Source organism: Theobroma cacao, chromosome 1, assembly GCF_053813885.1.
Source record: "Theobroma cacao isolate CCN51 chromosome 1, ASM5381388v1, whole genome shotgun sequence".
Lineage (NCBI taxonomy): Eukaryota > Viridiplantae > Streptophyta > Magnoliopsida > Malvales > Malvaceae > Theobroma > Theobroma cacao.
Genome location: NC_142639.1, coordinates 8254135 through 8266693, shown reverse-complemented (window position 1 = coordinate 8266693; position 12559 = coordinate 8254135). Strand labels below are relative to the sequence as shown.

The 12559-nt window shown below is 33.9% G+C and overlaps 1 protein-coding gene across 1 annotated transcript; it reads right to left on the bottom strand.

The window, feature by feature from the left end:
• Positions 1–322: 322 nt before the first annotated feature.
• LOC18611967 (CBS / octicosapeptide/Phox/Bemp1 (PB1) domains-containing protein) lies at positions 323–12344 on the bottom strand. The gene is made up of 14 exons (XM_018129980.2): positions 12033–12344; positions 11749–11917; positions 11523–11655; positions 10567–10737; positions 7118–7196; positions 6887–7000; positions 6665–6731; positions 5818–5923; positions 5680–5738; positions 2855–2961; positions 2645–2778; positions 2314–2396; positions 2122–2211; positions 323–871 (listed from the first exon to the last, which is right to left on the bottom strand). Exons 1-14 carry the CDS (start codon positions 12146–12148, stop codon positions 701–703), a joined length of 1599 nt encoding a protein of 532 aa, XP_017985469.2. The 5' UTR covers positions 12149–12344; the 3' UTR covers positions 323–700.
• Between the last annotated feature and the right edge of the window lie 215 nt (positions 12345–12559).

The window sequence follows — 12559 nt, the reverse complement described above, 5'->3', positions numbered from 1 at the left end:
TCCTTTTAAAAAAATATTAACAACGTTTCACACGCATAAAAAAATTAACAATAAAAAGTGTATAAATATTTTAATGCATTTTCTAAAAATTTAAAAAAAAAAAAAAAATATATATATATATATATATATATATATATATATATATATATATATACTGACTTTAAAATATGGGCTATGAACCACATTTAACCTCAAAATTTACTCTGCTGCATCAAGACATAATATCCTGTCTCAACTTTCATCTCTCAAACAATGTCACCCTCCAAAAAAGGGAGGGGGGGAAACCTCATAGATTATTAAATGTTCAGACGGATGAGCCTAATGAGTAAAAGCAGTGCCTTCATTGACTTATACAACCAAAGTAGTGTTACCAAATGTTTAAATACAATTGTTGTTTATCCTTATGTGGACATGTTGGAGGAATAGATTGTGAGTTACATGTGGAACAAAATTGATTTCTGTGAGTACTGTACTCAAAACAAGCATGAGTATCACACCTGCCACCGGACACCAACAGCAGCTCCAACCGTTTCTCTGCTCATTCTTCTTTTCTCGTCTCCAGCTCAACTGGTGATTTCAACTTACTTCGTATCAAAACTTCCTGTTTCCTTCCTAACCTTCAAATGCTGATAAAAGCCGCTAAATAATCAATGTTATGATTTATAACATTTTCGACTTCTCAGAAAAACTCAGCACAACCTCACGACTTTGAGCGCTTTAAGTAGACAAGCACACTGATGCCAGTTATGACAACCACACCTGCCAATAAGCCAGAGCGCAAAGAGACCCATCCAGTTCTCTTGGAAGTTATACTTGATTGTGATATTTTCTGCTGATCAGAATCAGCAGAATCCAGATGCAATCTTAAAACCTGGGAGAAAGGAAGAGAGAGTTATACATTCGAATGACACAAGATTTAAATTCACACATTGCAACGAAAATTACAAAATTTCAGTTTAATATCAAATATAATATATGGAAGTAAAGAGAAGGTTTAGCCGAAGCAAGAAAATTAGAAAATAAATATTTTATCTGCTATTTACCTCAAAAATCCTTTTGTTTATCTTCTATTATAAATTTATGCCTTCTAGATCTATTTTCTCCATTATCATCGAAATAAAGCAGACAAACATAATCTATTGATATCAATATAAACTATCAATCATAATCAAAGTAGATATTGTAAATGAATATCTCAGAGTTTAAAGCTAAATCTTTATATATAGACTGAATTTGTTTCTTTTAGGGCCCATAAATTGAACGCATAAAAAAATATATAGAAAAAAAAACAATTTCAGAAATGATGCCCACTAAGTCATTAAATAGGTTAAGTGGCCGTTGATCCCAAATACCCCAATCCAATACGACAAAATTTGTAGAAATTTGAGAAAATTGGTTAAAGCTAAGAAATAAATGGCCAAGATCTCTCCAAACCTTATTTTATTTTATTTTTTACATAGTTCCAACCTAAAAAACACCCTAAACTCTGCCAATCTGTCATGACTGCTGTGTCAGGAGCAATTCCACATTGATAATGCATCCTCTTTAGGAAGCCAAAGTAGCCAGCAAGAAAGCATAAAAACCACAAAATATTTTAAAATAAAAAATTAGATATTACTGTTCCTAGAACAGTAGTTACGTGAGAGATACTGTTTGAAGAACAGTGCAGAGGATTCAGTTTTAGTATTATTGAATAATATCAGGATCAAGCACTGTCTTTCCCAATTGTGGCTCTTTATTTCTCATATCAACAGTTTTTATCTTTTTCCTATGTCACTCTCCTAAGGGTTTGATCTCGAGCCCAAGTAAAGAACTAAGCAAGAGCCTCCTTAGAAAATCACTCTAGGCCACAGACAACCGAACCTTCAACAAAGTTCCAACATGTGTGAGATCAACTAAAACCAAACTTTCAAGTTCAATAAAGCCAATCTTACATCCTGAAGCTGGGCTCCGTGAACTTGTATTGTTATAGTAAAAAATTATGAAATGTGTTCTACACAAATATTTATTAAAAAGACAAAGAAAAAGAAAAAAGAAACCAACAGCAGCAATAAAATAGGATGGTTAAACAAGAGAGAACAAGTAGTCCAATATAAAGTAACCACACAAACAATTAGTTACCTTCAGTCCTCGTGATCTGGCATGGTTAACAGCAACAATAAGATCACTATCAGTGGCGAGTAAAACCTTATCACCTTCATCGTCTTCATACTAAATTAAAAGTAAAAAATCAATAAATGAGTACAAACAAGAAAGTTAGACAAAACCACAGAAAGTAAAATATAAAAGGAATAAATAAATCCAACAACTCACCAAAAGCTGAGGACGACCATGATCATTACTGGAAGCAATTCTTGGCATAATAGCCGATAAAAGCTCATCTAAATTTTCAGTACCTAAAGAACAAAATATAAATATGTTATTTTCGCATACATGCAACATTATGAAAAAAAAATAGTAGCAAAGCCTGCAAACATGTTTACATCATATTCTGCTATGGAATATTTGTTTCTTTTCAATAGTAAAGTTCTAGATATGCATTAAAAAATCAGTGTACTGGTGCTTATAGGTGTGAAATGACATATATATTAAGAATTTCAGATCAATTTCTTTTGCAAGTATCTTCACCTAAACTGCTACGTACCACAATTGAATCGATGTACACGACCCTTAAGATCCTCAAACTTAAAAGCAAATGAGTTTCCAAGGCCCAGAGAAGGATAAGATGATAGCTTTCCAGCATCTCCACCATCTGATGCCATGATTGCAGACATTTCACTGAAAAGAACATTCTGCAGGGTTGGTTCCAGAGTATAACAGGTTGGGACCATAAGTGAGGCAGAAAGAGTAATACCTCTGTGTGTCATAATCATCTGGCGGCTCTAGAGCAAGGGCAGAGTCCCAGAATTTTTGCATCATTGTGTTTGCCATTTCATTAACAGCTCCAGAGCTATTTTCAACCTTCAAAAAGTTGAAATTTGGGTGGAAAAAAATTAAAAAGGTGAAGGTAAAAACTGTTCGACACCCTTGTATTAGTAAATATAGAAGGCTAAAGAAATTATGAAACATCATTAGCCGAATTTAAATAAATAAAATATTACATAGTATATTTGGTAACTATATTACAAGGCACTTTTCCCTTTTTTTTAAAAAAGTTGTGAATTCATTGATAGGGGGATTTAAAATCCCCATCAAAGAACAAGGGAGGGTTTTAAGCCTTTATGCCTTTCCGTTCAACACACTCTAGGCACTTTCCTTTTAGGGCCATTTGGTCCGTAGCATCTTAGATGCCCTTTGGAAATCAGGTTCCTTCGTCAGAGATTCCTACAGCAAATTGATGATAATATGTCATATTGTGTTTGGTTAATACACCCTGCATATAGTATTTCCTTATTTGGTAGACCTAGGCATGCAACATTCATAGTGATCATTTCATTAAAATACCCTCCCAAATCCCAATATAATAAGAAGCTTGCATAATTTTCTACAAATAGTCATTATACAATACTAAATTAATAATTTTAACAGGTATACAAGCATTTAACCATAAATTCCACTTGCCAAATAATAAAAAAATTTTAGATGGGGTAGTGAAAGAAAACTCAAATTAGAAAAATAGAAAAAAAAAAGATTTTATGACAAAATTTTGGGTAATATTTGCTTTGAGAATATTAGAAAATAAAAGCAAAAATGAATATTTTATAACAAAATTATGTTTTACATTTATATCAAAAAGTATTTGGGTTTGATTTGAGAAAATAAAATAAAATACTGGAAATTGGCTTTCTTGTAATTTTATCTTACATTTCAAGAGCAATTTGGACCAAAACAATGTTCAAATAGGGGCAATACAGTAAAAAAAATTCGATTCCCTCAGAAAAAAAAGATAACCTAAGAGGAGGGCGGGTATGAGATTACCCCATAAATGCCCACATTTCTGAAAAATCAAGAATCTTACATACCCAAAATCAAAGATGTCAAACAAACCAAACGACATAATTCTCAGAACCAAAAAGATTCTGAGGTGTAATCTTATATGAAGTGAACCAAATGGCCCCTTAACAGTTTGCTCGTTACTTGTGAATAACATACCCATGTGCAATGGAATGAGTCAGGACCATATCCAACAACTCCATAATTTAACCTATATATAGCCCTATATAGAAGCACGAAATCTGGGAAGGTGCTGAAAAAGCTCATGGCATAAAGTGTTGATGGTCGGTCCTTGGGACTTAAACACAATGAGAAGGTTTGAATAAAAGTAGTTTTCATAACGGTCTCCATCACTTGCAACATTAAGGATTTCAACAACATATAATTTACATGTGAATACTGATTTTCAACTTGGTTTTTTATTGTTTGATGAATTTTTATTTCATATTGTCATCTATATAGTCCATCAATTAACAAAACAAAAATTTTGCACACTTTAACGGTAGAGAATAATGCTAAAAAGAGTCAAGCTGAGCCAAAATTTTCTTGCTCAAGCTCAACTTGCAAAAATTTTAAAGAGATCAAGGCATAGTCCCCATGCTTTTGAAGCTTGAATATACCTGTTCAAGCCCCGCTTGTCAGGTTCATAATCCAGGATCAAGCTCTAACCTAACTCAGCTCTCAGTCCAGGCACAATTAAAATGTTTAAAGCACTATTTTGGCTCATTTTTTATAATAGGCCCCCTACTTCAGGTGGGCTCAAAAGGGAGGGGTAAGAGACCTTCATGACCACATTCCCACTTTAATGTTTTCAGTCAATCTAAAAGATTGCTACAGTCCTGCTTTGTGGAAGAGTGGGGTGACTTTAGACCAAAACATACAAATTGGCTCTAACCAAAATTGGAAGAGGACCTTTAATCATGATATATAGTATTGGAAGGAAAAAATTTTAACAAAGAAAAATAAAAGAGGATAACAGCAATAACATAGCAGATTCTAATAGTTGATGGAGAAATTACCCGATAAAACCTTCCTACAATTTCAACTATAGGCCCAAAAATTCAAGATGTGACATGTATTAAAAGTTGCCAAGTAACCGTGCATAGATCCATACTTTTCATTAATCTAACATGACAATTATCATTACCAGTGGACCCTTACATGCTCACATGGTGACTTTTAATTTAATTGCGTCTCGCATCTTGATTTGTCAAGCCTATGGCTAATGTTGTAGGAAGGATCTATCTAATAATTTCCAGTTGATGAGCATGCATCCTATGAATACACCAACATATCAAAACTTTGAATTAGTTGGAATGTGGTTTATGCTCTTCCTCACACATAGGGTTCAAAGAAACTTCCAAGATCAGAGTAAACATAAAACTAGTTTATTAAGGCTCTGTTTTGTTGTTTCTTGTGCTAATTCCTTTTCAGAAGTAAAAAAGCAAAAAGTAAAAAAGAAACAAACTTTCTTAATAATTAAAAGTCATAGTTACATTTTTGGGAGAACAAAATGCATGCTTTTACTTTTTATATAGAATAGTTATGTTAGGATTGGTGTAGATTTTAGTTATTGCTTCATTTTTAAATCAATTACAGTTTGCTTCTTAGCGGACTTTGTACGAAGCAAAAGCAAGTAGCAAAAGTAACAGCCAACAATTCCCCCTAATGCCTAACAGGCATGGCCTAAGTATACAATGCATGTACATAAAATACATCAGAGTTTGATATACATAAAATACATACCATAGAAATCGCTGCATGAGTGATCTGCAAAACATCTACACATGCAGCAACAGTTCCATCTGCACAACAGCCATCTCCATGCACATCAACATGAAAAAATTGCGATTCTAAAAAAGAACTAAAACAAGGAAAGCTAACCTTTGTCTAGAACAGGAAGATGTAAAAACTTCCCATCATGCATTATATGCAGTGCATCAAGGATTGTTGTTTCTATTGTCGCGCATTCAGGGTTTGGTGTCATCACCTGGATATAAAGAAAAAAACTAGTGTGATTATGACAAGTATCAAAAGTTAGGAACCACAAACAATTTATGCTCAAACGTTGCAGATCACGTCTTGGACCCATTTCTCATGTCAAGAATAGATGATATATATTCAAAACAGAAGTCAGATATCAGCAATACAATTCAGCAAAGTAAGTTAAGGTGCAATGTATAGCCAACTGATCCTTTCGTAAAAATTAAAACTTAACAGAATCAAAAAGTTTTCCTGTTCCATTTTAATTCAATCATTACTGCATAGTTTATAATAGACTAAGCAACATAAACCAGTGATAACTGTCCACAGTAAAGCTATACGATAACTAGAATTACCAATCCAAAACGCAAACACCACTAAAAACTGGTAATTACAAAACATGCAAATAAATTCTAGAAAGCCACTAATAACATTTATACGTAAAGAAACAATAGATAGCCCGTCATATACTTTCCAAACCATTATCAGGATGATTCTCCATGATAAAAATCTATTCCTGAAAATTATCAAGCATGATAATACAAATATACAATGCTCAAGGTATCTGCTAAAGTATTCGTGCATAATAGATAGTTCAAACTCAGTTCTATAATATATTAAAATAAACAAATATAAATTTTTCCTACATAATTTTTAAAATTCAATGTTGATATCTCCTGTACATATCAGTGGAGGATGAATGGCAAAGACTATAATGTACATCAAACCAAAAATATCTAGAATGAACCTTTTCCACCAGAGTTAGCTCAGGAGATAGATTTTGTGCCACAACTCGCATAAGGATATCCTTTGAACTGCAGTGCATAGCAGTAAAGCAACCATAAGCAATCACAATATATATCCAAAGAGACCTTTAAAGCCACACCAAATACATACGGTGGTGCAGAATATCTCACAAAAAAATAATAATAAAGTCATGAAAGGTTTCAAGAGTTCAAAAAAAAGTTACGTTAGTATCCCCTGAATTTTGTTCCCCATCACAACAACAACTGAATTAACCCGCAACTCCCTCATCTTTTTGGCAGCAACATAGACAGGATCTGATGATGATACGATTGGAACCCTGAAAAAGGACAAAGTTATAAGAACTGGTAACACAAATGACAAAACCAGCATTGACCATATAAGGAAATTGTATTTGTAAATAACAGGCTATTAGACAGCTGAGACATAAAAATACTTTGAATTTTCAGCAATGATAGTTGACAAGGATGGCTTGAACATCCGCTCCCTCAAAGTTTCAATGAAGGCATATGGAGCTGAAATAAAAAGTAATAAAACAAAATGTTAATCAAGAAGCTACAGGTTTCAATCTTCTCAAAATACCTTAATCATATTGTGAGAGCACTATTCCAGTACGCTTGATCATCAGAAATACAGAAAGGTTACACACACTTTTGACACTACATATGAACATTTTTCAATATATATAGATATATGGACATATCATTACAAGGAAAACTAGAAGGTTACAGAAGTTTTAATTTGTGTGACTTGAAATATGCCGTCTCTCTCAATCTATAAATTAAAAATACCAGCAATGAAGGTTTTAATAACCATAAAAATTAACAAATAATTTCTTCACACCAAAAAAGTAATTGTATGAATGATATATTACAGGCATGGACACAATCGTCAAGTGCCAATAGGGACACAAGATGTCAAACACAGCATTCCTGACAAGTCAAGACACAGCACCTATACATAGCTACAGACAAGATGATTGTTGTTGTTTATCCCACCCACCCACCCAAGCCCACCCCCTAAAAAAATAATTTCATTAAGGCCCAATATTGTCCGTTTTACAACAAGATTAGTGCTCATAACTTTTAAAATGATTTCTTAAAGGCTTAAAGCCAATTTCAGTCTGAGAAAAAGAAAAGGGATGAAAAAACCAACAACCTACAATGGCTATTAGCCCCCACCACTCACTGCCATCTTTTCACCAGTAGCACTACTGTCACAGATAAAGGCATGGTGTCGCATTGAATCCATGAGTCTCTCTCCCCACCACTCCTCCCTTACTCCCTCTTCCCCCCTCTCCTCCCTGATTCTTCATCTTCTCCATACTACTTCTTGCATTTAAGGTCACCAAAGACCAATAAATCTTGAAAATCTATAGAAGCCAAGATCACATCATCCTTCACCACCGACAAGATGGGAAAACATTGTTGTATAAGTTCCTTTCTTATCTTCTCCACGACCTCGGTTCCTGTATCAGTCAACACAAGTCAAAACTCATTCCTTTCTCTTTGCCTCTCTCCCTCATGCAAGATTTAACCAAATCATGGTAAAGGATAGTTTTATTTCTGTAAAACCAATTTCATAGCGTATATCATTATCTAGTCTTCTGATGGCCCAGAAACTCATAAAATTTGCTATTCTAAAGCTATTCAACTTCCAACATCACAATTTAGACCCTGGAATCAAGAAGAATAAACGCATCAACATAATAACCAATTGACCAAAATTTAATAAGCAAAGTGAGTCTAGTTGTAGGTCAAGAATCCTGCAAGGCAGCTATTCTTCTCCTAATATCGCTTTGCCTCTAGCCAAACTGCTCTAGGTAAAAGAAGTATTTTCCAGTTAGCCAATGCATGACACACTTCCCTCATTGTTAACCTTCAAATTCCTGAGAAGAATTTTTTTTTATTTAATGAAAAAGGTTATAAAATATGGGACCAAATTATGTTTGATGCAACACTACAAAGTGACAGGAATAGTACTCCATGACAATAAAATTCCTAGAATGCCCTGTGGTGGTAGAAGTGTTTAAGCAATTTTATTAGTCATTCAACCTCTACTATCAAATGCACAACTATGTACAATTTATAACACTGTCAATAATTAAAAAGAAAAACTAAAATAACATAACTGAGTTTCAAGTACTTCATTTAAATATGCATATATATATATATATATATATATAGCACAAAACAAATTGAATATATATATGAATCTATTTTAAAAATACATCCGAGCACCTAGAAATTAAATACAAAAATTATTTGTTTAACCAAAAATTCATCTGTGCTGACAAGCATAAACCATTCACATTAAGAACATAAAGCAAAAATAGATACCTTCAAACACAAATCCTAAATACAATGGTAATCGACAAGATCTATCATCCATCAACATGTAAACCATTTGGTGAATAGTACTTACAAAAGCAAAAGTATTTTTCTTCCTACTCCGGAATAATGTCCATAAATAACTGCCAAAACACCAAGAATAACCCTGTTGTTTTACTTTCAGGCACAAGACCTACTTTTGTCCAAAAGATTAAAAGAGTGAAGGAACTTTTACAACAAAATTAGAGGAAATTTCTAAAATAATTGGAAATAGGAAATACCCACCCTCTATGTGCGAACCAAGTTCCCCAAATTGGAGGCATTTCAAGTTAGTAGGTACTTGAAATTATTTTGCACTCCAAACAGGAAACTTCGAATGCCAATACAAATTCCAAAAAATTTCATGGAAACTTTCCATTTCAAACACCCTCTAAGAATAGAAAAAGACATTGTTTCTATGAAACTTCAAACTTATATAGTTTACCCAGCAAAACAAAGTCCATAGAGGACTTAAACTAAATGAATCATTATTTTCAATTTTAATAAGATATATTTTTCCATTAGCAAAGATATACTTTTTATGCTTAGCATACCAGAGGAATAAAACTAGATGTACTCCTTGAGAAAAATGAAATTATATGGCTCCTATAAAATTTTAAATAAGAAACTACGGGTGGAAAAAGGTTCCTTAAAATTTTAAGTTTAGATCTGAACGCAGATGTCTAAATTTAACTACAAATCTCAACTTCACAAGAGAGGGAGAGTAAGAGTGAGACACTAAATTGGAGCCTTGTCCACCAAGTAGTGCATTTATGATGCATCACACAACAACTAGTAACTAACTTCTTCTGTTCAAAACAGCATGCAAAGCAAGTTCATATTTGAAGAATAAATTGTGATAGAACAACAATATCAATCAATGTTTTATGGCTGAAAAAGAACCTACTAGGGGGCATACCAACACAATTCCACTATGCACCAAGTAGTAAGGCAAAAATTAGCCCAATAAAAAAATATAAAATAAGCACATAAAAACAGGAAATAATATTTAAAAAGGGCAATTAAAAGAAAAAAAATTTATATCCATGCACATCTAACACAGATAAAAAGGGCATCACACTAAGCATCAAAATCTAGAAATTTTATCATGTGAAAATGTTGGTTATCTCAATTGAACAAAATGGATCACTTCTATGTGCCAAAAATGCAAACAGAACAAAAAATGCATATCATAATAGTTCATATCAATTATGGTCATTTCCAAGTGCCAACTTTGAGTGAAATAAAAGAACACATAAATTTGGTATAAAATAATGCTAATAATCCATTCCACTGACACAGACATTTATATCATAATAATAGCAAAGAATGAACAAGAATGTTCACACTTCACATGCATTCACAACTATGAAGAAGCATCAGTCAGTGTCTGCATTGATGAGTGATGTTGGTACAACAAAGGCAATTATAAGAGCTTATCAAAGATATGCGTGCAGTGGTATTGATCCATTACAAAGTTATGGTAATTAGCCCACAGGAAAACGTATTAACCAACCAGATAAATTGCTTCCCCATTGGCGTTCAACCCCTTCCACTGCTGCAGCAATTGCACTTCCTTGCTCAGCAGCTTTCTCCATTCGAGAGATAGCATCATAAAGGCATTTTGTGATATCCAGCAAGGCAATGACTTCTCCATTTTCCACAACAGGAAGATGTCTGAATTTTCCTGTCAAAAACACCAGTCAATGAGATCTACTAGACAATGTGTACACTAGCACTTGAAGTTTACAAAACATTATTGCTATTGCAACTAGCCTTAGCTGGGCTCTGGCTTATATTCAGTCATTGCTTCCAGTTCTACAGTTAATTAGGGAAACCCTATAGTAGTTTTGGACAATGGAAAATTCAAAAATGTCCCTGGATATTTAAAAAAATACAGACATACTGATAGTTGAAGGTTATTGTAATAGTAATTAAAATAAACAAAGATACCCTTTTACCAAAGTCCAACAGTCACCCCAAGTCAGCCCTCTGCATACAACCTCCACTTCTTCCAACAGTTAAGCCAAAGCCTAATGTTTGATGCTAACAGATGATTCCTTACATAACCTGTGAAACCAGCCTCAACAAGATTCAAATTTCTCTGTTTTGGTTGGAGCTATAACAAGACCCCGCATAAAATCTAATTTCAACACCAAATCTTGGCCTTGTCTGGTATCTTTCTCACAGCTATAAGCTACCTACAACTTTCAGCATATCAACTCTAGCAGTCATAAAAGAAAGCAAGATTCTTCGAATGCTTATTATCACCATTCAATGTCAACCCTTACATACACATCAAAGCTCCTTCCAAATGCAGTCAAAAAACAAATTCTAATAGTTTTTTTCTGTCCAACCTCGTTTGCATAACCTCCAATTATTTCTAAACAACAAATTTCAAATTAAAAAAAAAAAATCAGTTTCAATCAGGTTCTGTCAATTAGACTACATACAAATAACACCCTCAAGTACCTTGAACCATCTTCTGAAGAGCCTCAATGGCTAAAGAGTCTGCGGTAACAAATATTGGACTGCGTGTCATAATCTTAGATACAACTGTCTGCTCAGGCCTCAACCCTTCTGCTATTACTCTAGTGGCAATGTCCTGGCAATGACATATATACATACATACGTTTAAAATAACAACACGGGACCGATAAAAACACTTGAAAGGGAAAAAAAAAAAAAAGGTAAAAACCTTGTCAGTAATGATCCCAGAGAGCAAGGCATTGGCATCCGTGAGCAACACAGCATCCACACGACGAGCTGCCATCCGCCTACAAGCCTCAGACACAGTGGTCCCCTCCGGGATGGTGAGGGCTTTGGACAACCTAAGCTTCTTCACCGTCCTCTCACCACCAACGGAACTGACCAAAAAAAAAAATTGAGCTTCTACGTTATTAAGACACCGTTTGGCAAATTAAAAATTGAAAACACATTTTTCATGTAAATAAATAGGAAACGTAAGAAAAGGAAACGGACGATGGAGAAGTGGGCTTAGCGTTGTCGGAGCTGTGAGACTTCTTAGGAGCGGAGGGTCCTCTTTTGTTAGAATTCCTGCGGGATGCAGGCGGAGGAGGCACCGCTTGGCTGCTCATTTCCTCAACTTTTTCCCCAATTCTCAATCGATCAATAAAAAAAAAAGTTACTAAAAATTTTGAAGAAGAAGAGAAAGAGAGAGGTTATTAGGGTTTACGAATTTGCGTTGAGTGGCCCTCCCTCTTTCACCACTCTCTTTCCCTTCCTGCGTGGCTTTGGTTCAGGCTGATTCAAACTTGAGCCTTCCGTCACAATAATTCCTTTCTGTTGTAATATTTCCTTTTTTTTTTCTATTTTATCTTTTTTGAAATTTTTTTGGATTGGTTTTTTTTTCTTTGTTTTTATGTTTTAAAAATGAATAAAAAGAAGAAAAATTAAAGATAAATAGTAAAAATATAAAAGCCACAAGTGTCAAGAACTTAAATCTTCTATTAAAACCAAAAAGTGGGAATTTTTGGTCTAAAAATAAA

Bases quoted from the DNA above. Each gene is read 5' to 3' on its own strand.
- LOC18611967 (XM_018129980.2), bottom strand. From the start codon at position 12,148: ATGAGCAGCCAAGCGGTGCCTCCTCCGCCTGCATCCCGCAGGAATTCT. The intron at 7,001-7,117 runs GTATTTTTATGT...GTCCTTTTTCAG, and splicing joins ATCATTGCTGAAAATTCAAA to GGTTCCAATCGTATCATCAT. The intron at 872-2,121 runs GTAACTAATTGT...CCTTTCTCCCAG, and splicing joins CCAGATCACGAGGACTGAAG to GTTTTAAGATTGCATCTGGA.